General features: G+C 42.7%; 1 protein-coding gene across 1 annotated transcript in view; it reads right to left on the reverse strand.

Annotated features, from left to right (window-relative positions):
• The window catches only part of SND1 (staphylococcal nuclease and tudor domain containing 1), a 457,708-nt gene that overhangs the window by 268,320 nt on the left and 164,541 nt on the right, over positions 1-24,847 (reverse strand). Inside the window, exon 11 of the mRNA XM_008154047.3 lies at positions 20,284-20,373. Within this exon, the coding sequence (XP_008152269.1) occupies positions 20,284-20,373 (90 nt within the window). The remainder of the gene's footprint in view (positions 1-20,283; positions 20,374-24,847) is intronic.

Genomic DNA, 24,847 nt, shown 5'->3' on the forward strand with positions numbered 1-24,847 from the left:
AAAATCAGAACAAAAGGGACCACAGTTATACCTAGGGCAAGCATGCACCACTATGTAAGAGAAAGCAGACTCAGTAGAATTATGTGAATTCCTTAAATTTAAATACAATTCAATAAAAGAGTTATGACTAGATCCTAAATCTCAAGCAAATAAAATCTGAAAGTATAAAAATAGTAATCCACAGGAAAATCAAGTCATTTAAATCTGTTATACTATGCCTGAAGAGAATTAAAGTCTAGGAGGGTTAGCCCAAGGATATTCCAAGTCTAAGACATTTTAGAAACTACCCTTAAAATAAATGGATGATACAATGCAGGTGGCTAAACATGCTGTTCGTGTGGCTAGGACTTCCAGTACTCTGTTAAATAAAAGTGGTGAAAGGGGACATCCCTGTGTTGTTCCTATTCTTAGGGGAAATGGTTTTAGTTTTTGCCCATTGAGTATGATGTTCACTGTAGGTTTGTCAATGATTCAACAATATCAATTAATAAACATAAAAGCTTTTTTGTCTTTAACACCTTTCAACTTTAGACCCTCCCAGATGTAGAAGTCTGATTTTGGATGCTCAATGAATCAAGTTGATTCTATTATACACTACTAGAGGCCCGGTGCACGAAACCCGTGCACTGGGGGGAGGGGAGGAGTCCCTCAGCCCAGCCTGCACCCTCTCCAGTCTGGGACCCCAGGGGATGTCCGACTGCCCTCTCACAATCCGGGACTGCTGGCTCCCAACTGCTCACCTGCCTGCCAGCCTGATCACCCCCTAACCACTCCCCTGCCAGCCTGATCGATGCCTAACTGCTCCCCTGCCGGCCCGATGGTCTCCAACTGCCCTCCCCTGTCAGCCGATCACCCCCAACTGCCCTCCCCTGCAGGCCCAGTCCCCCCTCAACTACCCTCCCCTACAAGCCCGATTGTCTCCAACTGCCCTCCCCTGTCAGCCAATCACCCCCAACTGCCCTCCCCTGCAGGCCCAGTCCCCCCTCAACTACCCTCCCCGGCAAGCCGGGTTGCCCCCAACTGCTCTCCCCTGCAGGACCAGTCGCCCCCAACTGCCCTCCCCTGCCGGCCTGGTAACCCCCAACTGCCCTCCCTGCCAGCCATCTTGTGGTGGTCATCATTGACCACACGGGGGCGGCCATCTTGTACGAGGGCGTGAGGGTAAATTTGCATATTACCTCTTTATTATATAGGCTGTCTATTTATTAAAACACTAGAGGCCCGGTGCACAAAATTCGTGCACGGGGGGCGGGGGGTGTTTGTCCCTCAGCCCAGCCTGTACCCTCTCCAATCTGGGAGCCCTTGAGGGATGTCCAAATGCCTGTTTAGGATCAGGCCTAAACGGGCAGTTGGACATCCCTCTTACAATCCAGGACTGCTGGCTCCCAACTGCTCGCCTCCCTGCCTTCCTGATTGCCCCTAACCACTTCTGCCTGCCAGCCTGATCACCCCTAACCACTCCCCTGCCAGCCTAATTGATGCTTAACTGCTCCCCTGCCAGCCTGATTGCCCCTAACTGCCCTCCCCTGCAGGCCTGGTCCCCCCTAACTGCCCTCTCCTGAAGGCCTGGTCACCACTATCTGCCCTCCCCTGCAGGCCTGGTCCACCCCCCCCCTCATCTGCCCTCCCATGCAGGCCTGGTCCCCCCCAACTGCTCTCCCCTGTTGGCCATCTTGTGTCCATATGGGGGCAGCCATCTTTGACCACATGGGGCAGCCATCTTGTGTGTTGGAGTGATGGTCAATTTGCATATTACTCTTTTATTAGATAGGATAAAATAACACACTACCATAGTTCAAAAAAATTAAGATGAACACAGATTGGTAAACTAAATCATCATATCATCAAGGAAAAAAATGACATAGTCATTGAAATCATTACATTAAAAGTTCATTTAACAATGTGGGAAAATATTCATGTTATACTGTCAATTGAAAAACTAAGAAAATATAGCCTAGCCAGTATGGCTCAATTGTTGAGTGTCGACCTATGAACCAGGGTCCATGGCTCAATTCCCAGTCAGGGCACATGCCCGGATTGTGGGTTCAGTCCCCAGTGGGGGTGTGCAGGAGGCAGCCAATCTGTGAAGGCAGCCTGAGCCCCCACAACCTGCATTAATGATGCATATGCTTGCTAGCCCCAACCCCCTTTCCACTTGTGTCCTAGCTAGCCTTGCAGAACCTGTTTATCTGCAGATAAACCCATTTCTATGTTTCCAAAGCCCATATGCTAAACCACTATAAATAGCCAACAACAGGTTATTGATTAAATATTCACTTGATATTAAATGATAAAAGTACTTCATGTAGAAGTCTTATTTGACACAAGAAACAATGATATTGAAGGTTACAAAACAGTAAGTACCATATAATTACTAGCTAAGTTAAAAATTATGCAAATACCCAAATGCATAAAAAGAAGACTGGAATAATATACACTGAAGTATTAACAGATGCTATTCCCTGGGTGGTAGTTTCTTTTTAGCTTCTTTTTTACCCAAGAAAAAAACTTTTTTTAGAATGAACAAGTGCTACTTTTATGACTGATAAAATGAGAGAAAATGTTACTTACAATAAAACAAATCCCAAACAGTTCATAAACAAGGACAGAATGGACAATATTATCAGTATTAGCAGAATTCATAATTATATTTTCAAGTAGGATAATTATGGCCACAGAAAAAAATAGGCTGGCATTTTGTTCGAGAATTGTGAGCTTTCCCTAAACTGTGCAGACAATACCAATAACCCTTTAGTACTTTTAAGCACATAAAAATGAAAAACAAATACAAAAATACTATTTTTGGTTATACATACAAAAATTTAACTGTATTTATGATACTAACATTTGTGTAAGAAGAATATCCAACCACCCACAAACACATCTACCTTTTCAGGCCTAAAATATCTCCGGAAAGATTCCTAAGGAAATGGTAATACTGGCTGTTTCTAAGGAGGCAAACTCAATCAGTGAGGGACCAAGGTAGAAGGGAGCTCTTCAATCGTATACCCTTTCTTACCATTTCCGTTTTGAAGTAAACGGGTTACCTACTCAAAATCATTAAAATAAAAGTGGCCCGGGCCTCGTGCTTGGCTGGCTGGAGTGCCGTTCTGAACACCAAAAGGTTGTGGGTTCAATTCCCCATCGGGGAGTATACAGGAGGTAACCAATTGATGTTTTTCTCTCACATCAATGTTTCTCCCCACCTTCCTTGCTCTACAAAATCAATAAAAATATACCCTCGGGTGAGGATTAAAAAAGTGGCCACCACAAAAAAAAAAAAAAAAAGAGAGGGGGGGGGGGTAAAGGAAAAGAACTTAATGGTATTGGCTTCCTAGTAAATGAAAATATCTAAAAGGTTGAATGACATGTTAACTAATTTAAATATCTGTCTATTTTTATGTAATAGTTTGTCAAAAATATCCTGTTTCCAAATTAGCTTTCATGCCAAATGACTTCAAAATGTCTGTGTCAGCAAATGAAACAATCAAAAGCAGTTAGTTTCTTGATTTGACTTTGAAAATCTTTAGAGAAAAAAATAAAAAAGAAATCACTGCTTTATCCATATATGTGCTTTCTAAAAATGTCTACATCTATTTTTAAAGAAAAACATGTTATGTTATTATATAAAACAAAAAAATGTTTTAAATTACGTCTTTCTGGCTGTTTAAAAATTAAACTTAAAAAAAAAATCTTTTTTTTTTTTTTTAAGTATCTTTGCAAAGGGCAATCTCTGTAAGAAAAGGAAGAAACAAGGATCCAAAGACATCAACCCTGCACTACTACGAACTAACCTAGACCCCCAGGGTTGGAGGACAGAGGTGATGACATGGAGTCAAGAAAGAAACAATTACGTAAATCCGAATGTGAATTCCAGGAAGACAGGCCAGGCAAGGAAAACGTTATTCTCACAGACACTTTTCTTAGCGGGAGTAATGTCTAAACACCAAAATGGTACTTGTGCTTGGAGCAGCATCAAGCTGACATGTCATTAGCAAGGACTCATCTACGCTGTTCCAACTAGAAACCTTTAGGGAAGGAAAATCCAGACTAGAGGAGGTGACTGACAATTTCTTCCTCATTCATGGTTTCCCTTTTCCAAAATCAGCAGGAAATGGCAGTTCCTATTGGCAGGCAGAGGGTTTAACATGTACCACTAAGTTATTGAGCCTGGGAAGTTGTATGTTCATCCAGGAGGACCCTAACTCAAGGAAAAACTGAAAACGTTAAGCAAACTAAGTGGACCTTGTTCAGAGAGAAGCTAATGATCTGTCAACTTTGGTTCTGAACCAAGCTGCATGCTGCTGGAAGAACAGAAACAAGAAAAAATGACATTTAGCAAATCACTTTTTTCCTGTTACGCCCAGAAAGGTCCCAGGGATCCTCTGCAACAGCCAAGTCAGATAGTCTGGCAGATGGGGTGTGTGTCCTGGAAAATGAGAGCTACTACAAGCTTCGGATTTTGAAGTTGTTCATATTGAGGACCTAAGCACCTGTGAGGAGGGGGCCGAAAATGGAAAGCACTGGGATGGGAGGGGAAAGAAAGGATACAGTAAGAAGGAGGCAAGAAAACATCAAGAAGGTTGGAGACAAAAGGAAAGGGGGGGGGTGTGCATCTATAAAGAGGGATACAGAGACTAACCATACCACTGTCACTTTCTGAACGGTGAGAAAGACACAATAAATCCACTTAAACTTAGTGATCTTCTTCCTTCAGAGAGCTATGATCCTTGACCACCAAACCAGAAATACTGAAGAGCAGCAACACGACTCATCTTTGTCTTTCATCTTCAAAAACTCTCAGGTGCTGGGGAGTTCAGACTGCCTGCTGCTTTTCTTCTATGCAGCCAGCAGCAGCCCTAGCAATGGGGGGGATCTAGCGGAAAATGTGAAAAGGCGCCAGGCCAATGTCAAGGAGTCAATCATTCTGATGGATTTGGTTTCTAAAGCCATTATTTCAACATTTAGTGAACTGATGAGTGATGGAGGGAAGGAAACACCAGCCCTCAAATGGAAAAAAAAATCATTTAAAGACAAACATAAGTCCTAGAATAGGGAGAAAAGAAGTCCTGTATTCAGTGGTAAATTGGATTGTAACTCAACCATAACAACTTAAATATTTCAGATAAACAGATATATCAGTAACATAAGCAGAAGTGGGAACGAATGAGTTCAATCTCCTAGCCTTCTCTTGTGGTGGGAGGAGTCAGGTAGGTAAAAGATAACTAAGCCATTCCACAGAGGTGGTAGAGATTTACACTGCAACTCTCTCAACAAACAGGCCACTACATTCAGTGCTCAGAGTAAGTATAAAGCATCACCTAGTGGTCACAGGACTCAGGGGTGTGCCTGTGTCTCACACTGACACACACCCCTCAAACTTTGTCATTTTGTCTATCACACGAAAATAAATCTTTGGGGTGAAAAGACTAAACTTTTATAATTGTAAAAGGTCAAGTAGGTCAATCAGTGTAAACAGGGCAAAAATCTTCACTACAAGGTTTATTTAGTTTTTTTTAAAAATATACTTTATTGATTTCACAGAAGAAGGGAAAGGGAGAGAGAGGTAGAAACATCAACGATGACAGAGAAACATTGATCGGCTGCCTCCAGCACATCCCATACTGAGGATTGAGTCCACAACCCGGGCATGTGCCCTGACGGGGAATTGAACCGTGACCTCCTGGTTCATAAGTTGATGCTCAACCACTGAGCTATGCGGACCGGGCGTGACCACAGGGTTTAGGAATAGATCTTTGGCGACTGCCAGTCCATTCCCCTCTTACAGATAAGGAAACTAAGAACTCATATACTGTAAAAGGATGCACCCAAGGCCATGGAGTTAGGGGAAAAGCAAGGACTAACTGCACTTCAGTTCTGGAGCTCCAGATTTTCTTCAATTCCAGCCCATCCTGTGAGGTGGAGCCTGTGCCAGAGGATGGAAATTGGTTGGTCTCTCTTTTTAAAAAATATATTTTTATTGGTTTCAGAAAGGAAGGGAGAGAGATAGAAACATCAATGATGAGAGAGAACGACTGATCAGCTGGCTCCTACACACCCCACACTGGGGATCGAGCCCGCTAATGGGGCACATGCCCCTTCAGGAATCAAACCGTGACCTTCTGGTTCCTAGGTCGATGCTTAACCACTAAACCACTCTGGCTGGGCCAGTCTACCTCTTTACAGTGGCCCTCCCCAGACTCACTACTAGGAGTACTACACATTGATCAGTAACTGCTATTATATCAGAGTCTGATTAGATACCAGGAAGACTAATTGAGCCTTTCTGAATTCTTTAGTAAGAGTATCTTTTAAGAAGACAGAAAATGTGATCATGTTTTTATTGATTTTAGAGAGGAAGGGAAGGAGAGAGAGAGAGAGAGAGAGAGAGAGAGAGAGAGAGAGAGAGAGAGAGAGAGAGAGAGAGAGAGAGAAACATCAATGTGAGAAACATCAATCAGTTGTGTTTTCCTGTATACTTCCCCAACAAGGCCAGGGCTGTTCCTTTACATTTTATAAATTAAGGAAATAAGGTAATGAACTCAGAAAGAAAGAAATGTGTCCAAAGTGTAAGAATTTGGACATACACAATCTTCAGGTGTATATCTTGCTGCCTCTGAGGTCACAGAAATTACCTCTTCTCTTCACTGCAATGTGGTCTGACAAATTGTGGGCAAGGCTGCAGGGCTGTATTTAAGGTGCTAGTTTCTATTGCCATCCTGAGAAAATTAATCTATTCCACCCTTTCTGCCCTGCCCCAAAAGTATACCTAATGCAGGGTCGGCTTCCATTCCCTCCCTGTACCAGCACATGCAAAGGAATCATGGCTGCCTACATACTACCACTATTTTACAAATAAACAGAGGCTTCATGAATACACCGACCACCCATGTAGGATTTTAGTTCTCCGCTCTTAAGATTCAACTAGAAAAAGAAGCCTCCCCAGCTCCCCAGCTACATGCAGTACCACTTCGGGAAAAGATGCTTACCTAATTTGTAATTAATGCCTAGGTCACTTCTGTGATTTTCTTCCTGTCTTCATTCTTCACAGTCCAGTCCCTTCCCTTCTCATTTTCTTTTCTTTTCTTTCTTTCCTTTTTTTTTTTTTAATAAATGAAGGTCAGAAGTTACAGGTGGCAGAAAGCGGGCCTAGTGGGGGAAAATCAGATGCTAACTGGCTTCTCTTTCTCAGGACTCTACCATGCATCAAAGTCTTGCACGATAGGCTCTGAGGAGCTGGGCTCAGCAGCAACCTGTCAGGCTTTGAAAAGGTGCCCCATACATTGCAGAAATGGCAAAGTGGAACAAGTCACGGACTTATGTCCTACCAATTCATTTGGACTACTATTGGAAAACAGGGACATTATGAACCCCAAGTCAGGGGGGAATGGGAAAAGCAGGGAGCAGTCAGGGTCCATCAAGCTTCTGTCACTTGGAGCTTTAAAATAATAATGAAAGATTCCAGACAAAAAAATATTAACTTACTGCCTCCTGGTTGAGTAAATCCCCGTCAAATCATTTTTTTAAAAGAACAAATTACAAGTGCTGTACATTCTCGATTATGAAGAAAAGACACAGAAATCTCCCCAAACCAGACCTCCAGCTCTAAGGAGCGGCTGCTCAGGCTGCCTCAGAAAGACAGCAGAGGCGCGACTACACGAAGCATCCAGCATGCGGCCGCCAATCAGGTGGAGCGGCAATAACCAGAATTCATATACAGACATTTAAAAGAGAAACATACTAATTCTCCCTATTTTTAAAGTCTTGTTCTGTGTTTCAGTCAGACGGCTATGCTCAAGTCTTGATGAGGTGGGCTCGAAGTCTACACTAGCATGAGGAAACTAACGAAGGCAGGTGACAAGAAAGCCACAGGCCAGCTTAGAGCTAAAGGATGAGCTTTCGCATCTCTTCTCTATTACCCCTAAGCTTTGTTAAGACCTTCTAGGTAAAGGCAAATCCCACCTCTTCTGTAAAGACTTACTGGGGCCCGGCCAGCGTGGCTCAGTGGTTGAGCGTCGACCTATGAACCAAGAGGTCACAGTTCAATTCCCAGTCAGGGCACATGCCAGGGTTGTGGGCTCAGTCCCCAGTGGGGAGCATATACGAGGCAACCGATCAATGATTCTCTCTCATCATTGATGTTTCCATCTCTCTCCCTCTCTGAAATCAATATACATATATGTCTATTAAAAAAACAAACAAAAAGTCCACCTGGGGACCCTAACCTGATTGCTGACATCAGGCACTGTGAGCTGAACTAAAGGTAACACAGGCAGTGTTACCCTTCAGCAGTGGGGGAGGGAGGTCAGACCTAGGAAACTGCTACTACAAAAATGGACATAAAAGTATACTAGGAGGTCAGAGAACCCCACACTTCACATGGGGAGACAGAATATAGGATAGTGGTAAGTTTCTTACAGAAAAACAAGTATGAAGGCAAAAAGCTGTGAAAGGTCTTGGCATGGCCATGGAATATTAGTAGTGAGAAGTTCTTGGGACATGCAGTATGGAAGGTAGAGTAGTAGAGTTAAGACTGGAGATAGAAGCAAGATCCATAGTGATATTATAATTTTTTTAATATACAATGGCCTTTCCTTTGCCTTTTATTTTTTTATGTCCATTTAAGGAATTAGATGTTTTTCTGTAGCAACTGTACAAATTATTAACTCACACCCCACAGTCTGTGAGACAATCATGACTGTGCATATAAAAAGCAATGCTGACAGCAATGTGAAAGAAGGCACAGACTAGAAGGAGCAGGACAACTACTTAAGATGGAACTGCAATAATTAAAATGAGAGATAAGGAGTACACAGACTAAAAGCCATAGAAATAGTGTGAAAAGGAAATTTGAAAAATATAACTGTGGCAAAATCAAGTGGCCTTGGGATGGGCAGACTGCTAATTCTGAAGTTCAGGACAATGGGTGGGTGAGGACATTATATAAGATCAACAACAAAGGTAACCAAGGCATTTTGTATGCAGGGAAGAAAGTCCCATGAAAGCCGCAAACTCCATTCTGGACAGAATAGATGTGAGCTATCTACTGAAATCTGGGTATCCAGTAGTCAGCAGCTGGAAACAGATCTGTAGGCAGAGAAGAAGTGAGGAGTGGTAGATGAAGCCATTAAGTGCATAAGGTCACACAGCAGGTGAGACCGCTCCTTGTCTCTAGAAGACAACTATGACCTGCACAATTCAATGAATATTAATCCAACAATGCCAAGAGACACATTCCTATTATCTCACCCGTTACTTAAATCTGTTCAACTTCACACATTCTGATGTAATCTTACCCCAGCCAGCCTATAAACAACTTATGAGATATTTTATTCATATTTCACCTCTAAAAAGGTACCCAACAACCATACTAGTATGTGTCCTTTCTAAAATATTAGTCTCATGAAACTAGGTATTTGTTATGGCTCTATTTCCAATGCTTAGAGCAAGGTATGGTACAGACTAGTTGCTCCAAAAATAATTCCTAAATAATAAAAATAAATCTATTTCACTAGGCTACACCCTCTGGCTTTCATAACATATGGCTTTCTTAACATATATCAGGTGATGAGGCATGATCACAGCAGTGGGCACTGAGTCCTTAAAGAGAATAAAACTACTCAACCTTTGTCTTCAGAAGAAGACTGCCTGATCATCAGCACAGCCCAGCCAGTCCAAACATTTTTTGAAGCCAGAAGAGATGAGAAGGCAAAGCTGCAGAAAAAAATACCTTGAAAACATAACCTTGCTATAGTTACAGAAGAAAATTCATTCACAGCTCCACACAGTGTGCAATCTAAGCAGGCAAAATGTTAGACATATTCTCCAGAACACAGACTGGTGTTAATATTCCTAACATTCTATTCATCACTCTTGAATGGATGGAACATGGTTCATCAAAAACTACTGCCAGTGCCGAAACCGGTTTGGCTCAGTGGATAGAGCGTCGGCCTGCGGACTCAAAGGTCCCAGGTTCGATTCCGATCAAGGGCATGTACCTTGGTTGCGGGCACATCCCCAGTAGGGGGTGTGCAAGAGGCAGCTGATCGATGTTTCTCTCTCATCGATGTTTCTAACTCTCTATCCCTCTCTCTTCCTCTCTGTAAAAAATCAATAAAATATATTTTTAAAAAAAAGTACTGCCAGAAATCATTTCTCCCAGGGTGTGCCATATTTCAAAATGCTGCTCATTATCAAAGTAGAAGCGATGGAGGCCCTCTGACTATGGCAACCTTAAGTGGACATCAGCACCCATCCTTCAAGGTACAGACTCAGAAACGGAACTCCAGATAGAGGGAAATGCCAATCTACATTCCTAGGTTGCTGTAACCAAGTACCACACACTGATTGGCTTAAGACAACAGAAATTTACTCTCAGGTTTGAAATCAAGGTGTCCACAGGGCCATATTCCCTTGGGACAATCTAGGAAAGAGTCCATCCTTGCCTCTTCCTCACTTCTTGTAGCTTCTGGCAACCCTTGGCTTACAGCTGCATCACTTTAAAATCCACCTCCAACTTCACGTAGCCTTTTTCTATTTGTGTCCGTACCCTATCCTTTTCTGATGAAGGCACCAAATATTTAGGTTTAGAGCCCTATTCCCAGATGAGGCCACATTCTGATGTTCTAGAGAACATAAATTCTTAGGGAACACTATGCGTATGACCATGAAAACACCAGCAAAGACTGTCCAAGCCAGAAATCCTCATCGGATAGAATTGGCAGCATTTAAGGAATACCTAAAAATTTGCCAGAGAAAAGGTAATCAGCAAAGTAAATGCAAGAAGGCAACTCCAGGTATTAATAAAAAAAAAAACCTGATTCAAATAAGAACAAAAAGCTTCACTGAGATTTTAAACACATTAAGACAAGGTGCTCATATTTTCTGAGCTCATAACTACATGATCCCAATTATGAAGATGTGTCCCTAAAACACCACTTCTGTCACCCAGTGGCAAAGAATTGGTGGAACTTCCACCTTGGACACAATAGACACTTACGTATACTACCCTCTTGTACACAGCAAATTATCATTCCCGCAGGAAAGAAATACTCAAGCATGGGAGGTATTAGCTTAACTGTAAACATAAAAACAGAGTTGGCACAAGAAGAAACCCTGAAAAATCGGTGCTTAAAAATTAGACTCTCTCCTTCTGAATAATGTGTATTTTCTTACTAGGAAAGTTATATATAACATCTCTGTCTTAGAAGATAAAAAACCAGTGGAGGGGAAAAATGTAAGACAAGAGCAAAGTTTCCTTCATAATTGAGCACATCTGTACACAGTCTCATTTACACTCTTCTACAACACAGAATATTCTGTACACTATTATTGAGCCCAAGCTGAAAAGAATCTATTCTCTGTAAACCAGGAGGTATAGGAAGTTAGAAGAGTTGCAATTCAGCACATTTTATAGGATTTTTGGCACATGCGGGTTATTTTTAAAGTGGGGGGAAAAGCCTGTCCTCTCCCTATACCCAAACACAGCTGAGCTGATTCAGCACAAATCTCCCCCTAAAATAAAATCCAGTTTGCAGAGAGTAAGCATGGAAAGTTCCAGCCCCAAGCACAACATTGCACAACCCCAGCTGAAAAGATCATGAGTGGGTGGCTTAAGACAAGCTGACTACTAAGCATGTCATATAGACAAGAACCTTCATCAGAAAACAATGAGCAACTTGAGAGTCCAGGGAAGAAAGTTGTTAATAAGCAAAGTAACAAGATTTGAGAATCTCAAGGATTCTGGTAGCTCATAAATCATTTCCCACAGGTGAGCATACAGAAGAAATTTCCAGGAATGCAGTGAATGTTCTAGTTTCTTCATTTAACTTAGAGACGCTTTCTAGAGAGGATATTACAATATACATCATACAAATATCACACTTCACCCAAGAGCTATGTGCTCAGCTCAACACCCTGGTAGTCCCTAGAGTACAGAGGCACTTTTCACAATCCGCAGATTAAAAAAAAAAACACTAACATTTAGGTAGCAGCAGGCGAAAAGCTACCTTGCTGAGAACAACAGTTTCCAGAAACTTGCAGTTCTATAATAAATTCTATCAATTATTCACCAAACAAGGGAGCTAATAAGTCAAGGATCATTCCCAAACCCAAAGGGTAAAGGATACTTAAAATGACCTTGGTCTCCAGGCATACTGACACATTCCTGTCCTGTTTAAGGGGGAGAAGTCTTACTAGAAAACAGCATGGTCAGAAATTATAAGTCCTTCAAAACATCTCACGATTTGGTGAACATCTTCAGTCATTTATTCAAAATATTTACAGCCATGCTGATGGTAACAACTAAGAAGGCAAGGACGAGCAACTTGTCAATTTAAATCACAATGCATTCACAACCTTAGGGCCTGTGCTAATCATTAATGTAAAGAACTTTTCCATTGCGTGAATGAATCCAATTAATACGAAATGAAAAATGTGGAGATGACAAAGGAAATGTTTGTAAAAACTAAAATACATCAGAGGTAATTAAGAACAAAAATTCCCCGACTGCCAGCTTTTGCACTTAATACGGCTGATTAAGTAACACACGGCAAAAGAAAGAACTTACAAGTATTTTTCGAGGAAAAGGACAACCCTTTTAAATAGCCAGAAAAAGAGTGAAGGAGTCCTCCTCAAAAAAGCTTAAAGAGCTCTCAGCAGCACAGTATCTTCAGAGAGCTGTCCTTGCACGTGGGAAGGCGCACTGAGATTGTGACTCAATCTCTCCGTGGCTCTGGGCCAAGGTAAAAAAGGGGAGTCTGTCCTTTCCTTCTTCCCTGAAGTCTCACCTATGCCAAGAGATTGAAGAGTAGGGGAAAGCAAGCTTCAGCATTGGGTGTGCAATGTTACCTATGACCTCATGTTTGTAACTAGAGGAACATGTAATCTGACACTGCTTTCTCTGATGAACAATTTGATGAAATGTCACTTCTCGGGGACATCTCAAAGACTAATGAGATAATGTCTAGTGGGCTGAAAGCATTCAGAGGGCTGATCTATGGTGTCATTACCACCTGCTGATATCTGTCCAGTAGGATAATGCAGCTGAAGAGAATAAATTTTTTTGTAGCATGGAGTTGTGTGTTCTATACAAAAACTGACATTATTCCAAAAAGGACTGTGACCCTTGTTATGGGCACATGATTCAGCACACACAACGGGAAGCAGGCATTTCTAGATGGCTTCTAATTTAGCATAGACACCTAGGCAAAATATTTAATTTCTATGAGCTTCCATTTCTTTACCTGTAAAAATAGGAATGATATACACATCTTGCAGGGTGGAGGTGAAAATTAGATAAAGACAAAAATATTCAGAGTTTACTATAAAGAAATTCAATAAATGACAGCCCTGGACTCTTTAAGCTGGAATGAGCATTATACAAATTGCCTTAAGAAATCTGTCTAGTTCACAATACAAACTGGAATGGCATAAAGATCATACAAAGGTATTCACCAAATTACAAATGAGCCACATCCTCTAGAGTTGACTTCGACACTCAGGATATTTTATCCCAAGGAAACAAGGCTATTAACAGTAGAGTTGGATTGCCAACATTAGTCATTTCCAAATTAAACTTGGGAGTTCTGAAATGAAGAGGCAATCTCAACCTACTTCTTGCACACAAGGCTAATCCTTTGACAAATCAAATGGGCCCTATTTCTACCTCTCTTTATGTTTTTGTTTGTTTGTTTTGGGGGTTTTATTGTAATTTCAGAGAGAGAAGAAGGGAGAGGGAAAGAAAAACATCGATGTGATAGCAAAATGTGGGTAGGCTGCCTCCTGTACACACCCCACTGGGATCGAGCCCACATCCTGGCATGTGCCCTGACTGGGTCTTGAACCAGTAACCCTTCAGTGCACTGGACGACGCCCAACCAACTGAGCCACGCAGGCCAGGGCCCTTTATGTATTCTTATCTGGGTCCACAGTTTTCAGTCCAGTGTCTTCCTCATCCCCTAAATTAATTTAGTAGAAATTTATTGAGCACCTACTCTACACCATACACTGTATGTATTGGGCCCTTCAGTGGTGAGCAAAACAGATGTGGGCCCTATCTGCCCAATATAATAAATCTAACAAGAGAGATAGATATTAATACATAATTTTTAAATACATTAAGACTTGAAAAATGATGTACAGATTAATATGTTGGAAGGGCAGTTGCTCAGGGAGAGCTTCTCTCATTTACCTTGAATTTGAAGTATAAGCATGAGATAAACAGCAGAGGAAAAAGGAGGACAAGACAGCATTCCAAACAAAAAAATTGCAAGTGCAAAAGCCCTGAGGTGACAGGGAGGATAATGCATTTCAGAAACCTAACGAAGGCCAGAAAGGCAGCTAGGAGGTGGATGGGAAAGGGGGTAGAGGGTTACATCCGAGAAGCAGGCCGAGCTCACCCTCTTTTTCATGACTTTCTAATAAAATGAGCAACGGAGAAGTTTTTAGCACTCTGAGGCTTTTCCACCCTGTGGCTAGAGATTGTCTTGGAACCAGATTATGCCAAGCTTTGTCCACCACAGGAAGCAATGGGAAGCCATTAGTCTTAGGCAAAGAAGGAACATAATGTAATTGTCATTTGTGAAGCTCCCTTTAGCTGCAGGTACAGAAGGGACTAGACTGGGAAAGAGTGGTCTTGGAAAACCCAGTAAAAAGACTACAGAAGTCCAGGTGAGAGCAGTTATAAGACAAGGCCGGGGCAGGGCAATGAAAAGAGGAGGAAACATTCATGCATACACCCAGCAGGAGTGGTGAGAGTCTAGATTAGGAGACATATGGGAAGAGAGGGTTTCAAAGATGTCTCCCACAGCAACCGATAGTGGTGTGACTCCCAGAACATGGAGGGGACCAGATTTTCTGACAGGATATTAAGAGTTCAGTTTTGAACACACTGGATTTATTATAAGTCTGATCTCCCTAGATCAGTGATGGGCAACCTTTTGAGCTTGGTGTGTCAAACTTTGCCAAAAAACTGAGCATAACTCGGGTAGTGTGTCACTTTGAGGAAAAAACTAACTCCAAGACACTAGTCGCAAATGTTTCATCCTCAGGAGCAGCAAATGTTTCATCCTTGGCATGCGGCCACGTGTCATCAGAAATGGCTACGTGTGTCAGTGCTGACACGCGTGTCATAGGTTCGCCATCACTGCCCTAGATCATTGCCATCTATCCCCAAAGAACTCCATGCCCCCATAAGTATGGACCTTAGGAAAGACAGGTTTCAAAAACAGAACAATCTAAAGCAACATGAATCTTATATAATTTTTTAAAAAATCTGTACTAATAAAAGAGTAATATGCAAATTGGTCAGGAGCCCTCACAGTAATGACTGAACAGCAGGCTGCGTGGGGAAACCAGGCCGGCTAGGGGGTTAGTGAGGTACGACCAAACAACTGAACAGCAGGCTGCATGGGGCAACCAGGTTGGCAGGGGGGGTTAGTGAGGGACGACCAAACGACTGAACAGCAGGCTGTGTGGGGTGACCAGGCAGGCAAGGGGGGGGGGGGGGGGCAGTGAGGGGTGATCAGGAAGCGGGGGGGAGGAGGGAGAGGAGCCAGTTGGGGGCCACCAGGCCAGCAGAGGGGACAGTGGGGGGTGACCAGGCTGGCGGGGTAGGGGGGGGGGGGCAGTGAGGGGCGAGCAGGCTGGCAGGGGCGGGCAGTTGGGGGCAACCAGACTGGCAGGGGGGCAGTTGGGGGTTACCAGGCAGGCAGGCAGGTGAGCAATTAGGAGCCAGTGGTCCCAGAGTGTTAGAGGGATGTCCGATTGCCAGTTTAGGCCCGGTCCCTGGGATCGGGTCTAAACTTGCAGTTGGACATCCCCCAAGGGATCCCAGATTGGAGAGGGTGCAGGCTGGGCTGAGGGGACCACCACCCGTGCACGAATTTCATGCACCATGCCTCCAGTATATAATAAAAGCCTAATATGCAAATCAACCAAACGGCAGAACGACCAGTCACTATAACGCGCACTGATCACCAGGGGCCAGATGCTCAGCATAGGAGCTGCCCCCAGCCCCCTTGAACAGCCAAGGCAGGTGCCAGTGGGAGCCCCCCAATTGCCCCGCTGGTCACCCCACAGAGGAAGGTGGCCAGCGGTAGCAGCAGGGCAGGTCTGGCGAGCGGATGGCGCCAGGCCAGCCAAGGCGGGTGCCAGTAGGGACCTCCCGATCACCCCGCCAGTTGCCACACAGATCAGCCCTGATCGCTGGCCACACCTAGGGACCCTACCCATGCACAAACTTCATGTACTGGGCCTCTAGTTCAAAATAGTTTTCTAAGTTATTTTCAGCCTTATAACTTCCCAAATGTCTGCATTTATCAGGAAAAATACTCAATTTTAAGTGCCTAAAAAAGAGTCAGCCTAGTTCACAGACAAATTTTCAATGGCATGAAAACCATACAATGTCATCTGTTTACAAATAAGCCTCATTCTCAAATTTTACTTATTCAATAGAAACAGTGGCAAAAACAAGTAAGGAACAGACATGCATTTGGGGACAGAGGTTACTAGAGACAGAAGATCCTGGACTGAGCATCCAATACCAGGGCAGATGCTTCAATTAACTCTAGCTTTATGTGATTCCATCTCTTCCACCATTTCTGACCCTTTAATTGTCTAAACAAGTTCCAATTCTGAACACAGTGGTTCCTGTGCTGATAACTGCAATTATGTCATTTGTAAATGCTATATTACACAGATTATAAATACTGAGATTCTACTTCAGAGATTCTCAGAAATAGGTTGGAAAATTCCCAATGAAGATGCAGTTATTATTACCTTACTAGCGGCCCAGTGCACAAAATTCATGCATTCAGGAGAGGGAAGAGGGGGGTCCCTCAGGCCGGCCTGTGCCCTCTCACAGTCTGGGAGCCCCGCAATCGATCACCCCAAAGAGGTAGGCCCTGCCCACCTGGCCGGAGCTCCTTGATGAATTGCCCTTGCAGAGGGAAGTCCTGCCCACCTGCTGCAGCCTGCCGGTCGGTGGCCTGGGCCTCCCTCTTTGGGGCGATAGTGGAGCCCCCCAAACTGATCGCTCCATCGGCTGGTGGCCGGGGCCTCCCTCTGCAGGGCAATCATGGGGCGAAGGCCGGGCCCCCAATCAATCGTTTTTCACCCGCCTTGGCTGGCCTGGCGCTAGTGAGTGTCATAGCGAGGTTGTCCGGAAGGTCATTCTGCTGTTCAGCCAATTTGCATATTACGGTTTTATTATTATAGAAGATTCCACAAGCTGACTTGTCTAAGCATTAAGAAAAACATACGTACACCGAGGAACTGTTATGCTATCAGGATAGAACTAGAGCCCTGGTTCTTTTAGGGAGGTAGCAATCTCACCATCCTAAATACCTGGGATAACATTCTAGAAAACTAAAAAACATGTTGAAATTACCATGGATTGCATTTCTCAGCTTTGCTAGGGCCATGAAGAACCCAAACAGTGAAGACTATGCATATTCCTCAGTCAAGATTCTAGTGAAAGAAGGCAGATGGTAAACATGGAATGGAGAGGGCGTTCAACCAGGCACTATAGCAATTCCTGCAGCTTCTGAAACCGTTCTAGCATACACTTGTATCCTACCTCTCCCTCAAACCAGAGAAAACATGCACACTTACACACTCTGGCATGAGTGGATACTCATTTTGTGGAAGCTGGAACCCTGGAGACACATCTAACCAAATACCATACAAATCTGTATAATGGATTGTTGACAGTCAAATGAATTCCACGCTGACTTAGATATCTTGAACCCAGGGCCGTAAAAAAAAAAATCATAAACGAAAAAGTTAAGCTACGATGGATTCTATACAAAAGCAAAAGTAGCATTATTAAAACAAAACAACATTATCTTACTGGCATCTGGAAGGACTAGCATCATCCTAGATTCTTATAACCACCCCATGAGAGAGGAAAGGCAACTAATATTTCCAATTCACAAGTGATAAAACCAAGGCTCAGGGAGGTGCATAATAACTTTAATTAAGGCATTTAGCCAGAATTAAATCTTAGAAGTGAATCAAAGTGAATTTCCATAACTGAAATGGAGGCCATTGAACCTAGCAAAGCACCTCAGCAGTTTACCTTCAATCTTATTCCTCCGTATTCTATAAATTATTCAAAATTGTCATATTATAGACGGTCTAGGATGGTCAAAATAATAGTCTTGACAGAGAAGGTGATTTTACCTCCATTATCTTGCTTAAGCTGTGACAGGTTGCCCTAATCAGCGTTGGTGCACATGGGCACGTAGGCACACAGGCACACATGCTCCCTCTCGGTGCCTCTTAATCACCATGTGCCATGCTCACCAGCTGCACCGGTCTGAAGGGAATTGGCAGAAATGTGTGGTGATGTGCTAGCCACCCCCCTGAGGCAGCGACTGCCCGGACTGCTCCCAGACTCAAGAGCGCATGGGTGTTCGCTGTCACAACTGATGGCCCCAGAAGACAGGCAAGTGGTTTCAGGTGGTGAGTCAGGAAAAGCAGTTCACATCAGGAATGTTCCAGCCCAGCAGAGCTGAGCTGCATCCTGCTCCCTACACAGGCATATAGCATTTATCATTTATACAATGTCACTGTGGGGGACAAAACGAGCTCAGCACAAATAGAAAGCAATCAGCTATGATGCAGAGGAACCAGTAAATGAGGCTTCTCTCACCAAGAAAGAATCTGACTGCTTAAGAATTGCCACCATATCTGACACTTGAGGTCAGTCCCCTTATCCTGAAATAGAGGACTTTACAAAGGCCTGTCACATGGCTGTTTGAGAGCCGAGCCCTAAGCCACTTGTAGGACCGTTCAGCAGCTGCTGCAATAAACTGTGATTTGTGTTCCCGGGGATGAAAGCAAAGGAGGAAGGGCAATCTTCAAAGAAACCAGGTGGGTGCCATGACACATGCCACACAACGGGCTGCTCATGAATCAAATATGATATGCGCTGCCATTCCTTTCAATGTGATTTTGGATGAATTTCAATAAAATCCACGCGTGTGAAGGAATTCCTTACTTGTCTCTATGCGATTGTTTATGAGCCAGTAAATAAGTGATATGATATCAACTTGGTGAAATAGAGATGTTGGACATTAGATCAGATAACAGGAGACCTAGAAATTGAAAGAGGCTTAAAGCCATCACTCGCACCACACTTCATGAATGAATACAGCATTCTGTCAAGGTTTATACGATGACAAATGAGCCTATGCTCTGAAGGAACCTGAGCAGATTTAATACGCGTTTTAGGGAATCCAGTTTGCTTTCTCTACCTCAAAATTAGCAATTTCACCTTATGCCCAACTTCAAAATCCCTTGCTAAAATTTATCACTCTAGTGACTGTGGTATATAATAAAATATAATAAAGGTACATTTATTATACACTATTTGGGCACTAGTTTAAACCAATAGTTTAAAAAATCTACATTTAGGTAAAGAATGTTAATATGGCTTCAATGTGTTAAGGCTTCTGAAGATACAATAAAAACTTGCCCAAAACATGACCTAGTCTGCAAGAATCCGCACTGAATCAAGGTAAGAAAAAGACCATCATAGTCCTTCCCTGACAGATTTCCCATTACCAAGGGGACAATCCCATTCATTTCCTGTGTTTATCCAGGACACGAAGAACTAACTGCACAAGACACTTAGGGTGGGAAGGTCAGGAAAAATAAGGGGGAACTCAGAAGCTCATTACTAGCTTCCCAGAATGGCAAGTTCTGCAGCTGGTCATAGAACATTATGCTCTAAGAACACAAGGAAATGCACTCTTCGGGCCTCTGAGCTGGTGCACTAGACAGTCAGTGTGCTCCCCAAAAGGCTCCACAGGACAGCACATACTCACTCGCTGCCCACAGATGCATACTCCTTCTCCAGCAGAGCCCCTCCTCTCCCAGACAGCCAACCTATCCCTCCGAAGGAGGGGAGGCAGGAGAAAGTGCTAACCTCCCCTCACTGCAAGTTCACAGCACCAGCTTTTAGAGGGGGTGGCTGGAGAGAACGGAGCCAAGTGATGGAGCTCAGGGCAATATGCAATTATTACACTGGAATTGAGCCTGGACCCTGGAAAGAATGTGTCATGAGACTTTTGGCAATCACACTTTGGTCAGGGCCCCAATTTTAAACGTCTCCCCAGGGATACCACTTCCTGATACAAAGAAATGCCTCTCTACATATCAGAGCAATTCTGCTTGACTTGATGGAGAAGCGTCACCTGCTGGTCTCTGAGATTCCATCACAAGGGCCCAGCTTAAAATAATCCCCAACCACTGGGGAATACGTTTGTCATCACTTACCTTCTTCCCAATAAGCTTCTTTCGAAGAAATTCCCGGGCTTCAAACATGTAGGGAATGTCATACAGTGGACGTAGTTTCTTGTTCTTATCCTAAAAGCAAAATAAAATAGCACATCAGGAATGAAAAACACACACACAAAATAACCCAAAACACAAATGAAGGTGGCCAATGGCACAAGATACTAGGATGCAGTGAAATATGCTCCCTACTTCTTAGTATCACAAATATTAAATAATTGCTAGATACATAGTAAATGGTTACTTTGTTTGAAATGTTTTAAAGGGAATAAGATTACCTTTTTCATGCAACAGCCTGAAAACCAAGCAATGGAATGTTTCTAATTACCCAAATAAGAAACAACCTAAAAGTTCAATCAACAGGGAAATACCAACATAAACTGTGATAAAGAAGAAGCTCAGCAAGTGTTAGGGGCTTCAAATATTTATAAATACACTATAAATCAAATTCTACTATCCCATAAGTCTTTACTAAGCACTGACCAACACCCCATACAACACACTCTCTAGTTATAATCATGGACTCAAAATTATTTTAACCTAAGAGAATAATAGAAAAAAGCTTACAGATATGAAATAGCAATAAAAATCAGTTTTGAATAAGTGCTAAATTATATGATATAAACTAGGGACTAAGTGCTACAAAAATTCAGGTCAGTGGAAAGAAATAATCAGGAAAGGTTTCATGGACAAGGTGGGATTTCATGTGAGTATGCAGAATAGAGAAAAACTAGGAAGAAAGTTTAAGTTAAAACAAAAACACAGAACAGCCCTAGCCAGTTCAGCTCCGTAGGTAGAGTGCCAGCCAGCAGACTGAAGGGTCCCAGGTTCATTTCTGGTCAAGGGCATGTACATCGGTTGTAGGCTTAATCCCCGGTCAGGGACCGCCTCTCTCTCTCTCTCTCTCTCTCTCTCTCTCTCTCTCTCTAAAAAAAAAAAAAGTCTCGGGTGAGGATTAAAAGAACAAACAAAAAACAAAAAAGGAAGACAGGCAAAAATAAATAGATAGTATTCCAATATTTACACAAAAGTCTAAATACACTATTACTTCATCATCTAACAGGCCCCAGACTTCTCCAAAAATAGGTTACTGCTCTAAGCAATGTTAACTTTCAGAATATGAGAGTCTAGAAGATGACAGAACTGGAAATGGACAGTAACTTAAGAGATATGAGAAACTTTTTTTTAGGAAATGAATTAACAGGAATTGACTACAAAATAGATAGAGGGAATAAAAGAGGAAGAATCCAATATTTTTAGTTATGACCACAGGCATTCGAAGTCAATAGGAATTTTCCTTTAAAAATGAGAGTGAGAACGGTTAGAGCATGTGTAGAGAAGTAGAAAGATGTTGGCTAGGTCAGTTGGTATAATTACTGTATTGGCTCTCTCCTACTAGGCTCCTAAATTCCATGAAAACAGAGGCCCTATCCATTTCTGCTATTCCCTGTGACCCCAGAGCCAAGTACACTACCTCCCTCGTAGTATCTATACTAATAAAAGGGTAATATGCTAATTAGACCAGGAGACCTTCCGGATGTCCTTCCGGACAAAGCCATGATGGTGGGGCCGAGGCAGAGGCAGTTAGGGGCGATCAGGCCGGCAGAGGAGGGCAGTTAGGAGTGATAAGCCTGGAAGCGAGGGGGGGGGGGGGGGGGGGGGGAAGGGGGCGGCGCAGTTGGGGTTGATCAGGCCAGCAGTCAGAGTGGTTACAAGCAATCAGGCAGGCAGGCAGGCAGGTGAGCGGTTAGGAGCCAGTGGTCCCGGATTGTGAGAGGAATCCCAGATTGGAGAGGGAGCAGGCTGGGCTGGGGGGACCAACCCCTCCCCCGTGCATGAATTTCATGCACCGGACCACTAGTCTATCTATATAAAAACCTAAGCGACCATCTTACTATTCAACCAGTAGCTATGACACACAATGACCACCAGGGGGGAAGATGCTCCGACTGGTAGCTATGACCCGCACTGACCACCAGGGAACAGACACTCAACACAGGAGCTGCCGAGCTGCGGTGACTTGGCAGCTGTGGTTCTCAGGTGACACACCCGACCCAGAGAGGAAGGAGCCTGATTCTGGGGTGCGTCACCCGAGAACCACCCTCTCACAATCTGGGACCCCTTGGGGGATGTCAGAGAGCCCGTTTCAGCCCAATCCCTGCAGGCCAGGCTAAGGAACCCCACTGGTGCATGAATCCATGCACCAGGCCTCTAGTATACTCATAAATAGCTGTACAAATTTATGAACCTCAAGGACCCAGGTAATACTTGAAAAAATTTCACAAAACATGGAAAGGAGAAAATCAGGGACTAATTCCTAACCTAGGTGCAGGCTGCTGCTCCTCCCCTGCTGTATGGTAAGTACACCAGCTGCGCCTTTGCCATCTAACAAAACAAGATTATCTCTGTACAACCCATTCTATATTCATAAAATATTTAAATTGTTTTCTTAAATAGCCAACGATTCCCAAACAATTCATCTTTCTCATTCTAATACCCTATAAAAACTAGTCCTAATAAAAATATTGAGATCAAAGGAATCAAAATAAATGTTTCCCCCTAGATCATAACTAATCCTCGGAGTCCAAGATACATCATTTAGACATTTCAATTCATGGGTATCACCAAAAAAATATCTTATCAGAATGTAGATAATTCTTTGAATTTGAGCTTAACATTCATCATCATCCAATTGTCTCCTACTTCTGGTTTAAAAAACAATACAACAACAAAACAGCAGCAGCATTACAATGCCCCTTTAGGAAGTTAGCACACCTTCAAAATGAAGGTGTCTCTATTCCTTCTCCCAAATTATGTGTGTAAGCCCACATATTCTACCCAGAAACAACTGGGATGGCCAAAAAAATGACCAAGGTACTTGGGTATCATGATAATTGTTTAATAAGTAAGGTATGGCCCTAAACATGAAAATCTTTACTAATATAACACTGGGGTTTTCTTATAGAAATTAACAAGGACAATGGGACAGATGAGAGTTGCCTGGCTAGAGGGAGTATTGTGTGACACAAGGACAGATGTATAGGACTTCAGGTATTTTTATAAACATGGGTCACTACTGAGGAGCTAAGTATGATACATTAGCCATAAAATAGAGTTTAGGATGACACTCTATGATATAGTAAGAATGCTTGCTAGACAGAAGATGTTAGGTACCAGTAATGAACGGGACTTTTAATAAACACAAAATCAATGGTTATCAGAATCAGTCCTCAGAAATAAAGAAGTGCCAGTGTATTCCTATTCACCAAGTGATAGAGGACAATGTATTTACAGACAGTAGTTGTGTGATTAGACTAGCCTAAGTGACTATTTTTTTAAAATGAATCCAATAAAATATTGACATTCACCTTAAGTAGCCTATGATTGCCACAGAATCTGAGTATCTGGACCTTATCCTACTTATTCTGAAACACCAGCAGTACATGAAAGGTAAGAAATGCAGTTCTAACAAGCATTCAAATGCAGATCGTGGGATGAGGTACATCAAAATGTGTGAAAATGGCTGTTTGAACAAGAATCCTTCCCTTAAGACACTCAACAGGACTGGGCCAAGCCAAAATACCCTCAAAAGAATGAAAGAAAACAAATAGTACACCAACAAGCATCCCAATGAAAGACAGAGCAACACTGGAGTCCAATCATATGTCTCCCGTGAAGCTAGGAAAGAGCTAATAGCACAAACTGAAAACAAGACATCACAAGTAAAAACAGAATGATCTCATTACTCTAACCCTTCAGACCTAGCGGCTATTGGCATCTGCAAACACATTACAAGAGAGATATTAGAAGTCCCTAAGAAACTATAAAATAAAAGCAATTCCTCCAAATAAAAGCCTTAATAATCTCTAAGAGGCAACTGAAGTAGGGAATGCATTCTGAAAAAAACAGGACTTAGCTAAATCTTGCCTGCTAAAAAGGAATGTCTAGTTTAGATTCTACTTTACATGAGAATATTTTAAAAAAATAGAAAAAAATGTTTGCTTTATCTGGTGAGTGGACAACACACAAACCAGTCTGTGCTGTAATCACTGTACATTCTGAGAAATGACACTGTATGTAGACCCTGCAATGACTCACGTAAGAGATAACTTCAGTCTTCCGTAGCTCTCAGGGTTTGGAGGCCCAATGCCCACATCACAGAATCTAAAGACAGGCTAGGCATTTTTATAGGAAGATTATTTTGGGCTGGTTTCCTAAATAAGATCTCTGATCAATGCTCATTTGGAGAGAATGGAAGGGACCTCCAATCAAGGCCTTATTCTCAACCCCCATTCAGGCCTAATTTTTTCTAGCCCATGCAGTAGCCAAAAGAACTGTATCCAAATAATCTAATGACCTTGGGATACTGTGAGGTTCCTTAAGTAAGGCTTAATAAACACAAACTACTATGAAAAAAAGAGATGGATAAATGTGGCTCCACTAAAATGTAAAAAATTATTTACTGAAAATAAAAAACATCATGAACAAAGTGACAGGCTAAAATGCAGACTCTTAGTAGCTGGTAAGTGAAATGGATGAAGAAATC

The sequence above is a fragment of the Eptesicus fuscus genome, chromosome 14, assembly GCF_027574615.1.
Source record: "Eptesicus fuscus isolate TK198812 chromosome 14, DD_ASM_mEF_20220401, whole genome shotgun sequence".
Classification (NCBI taxonomy): domain Eukaryota; kingdom Metazoa; phylum Chordata; class Mammalia; order Chiroptera; family Vespertilionidae; genus Eptesicus; species Eptesicus fuscus.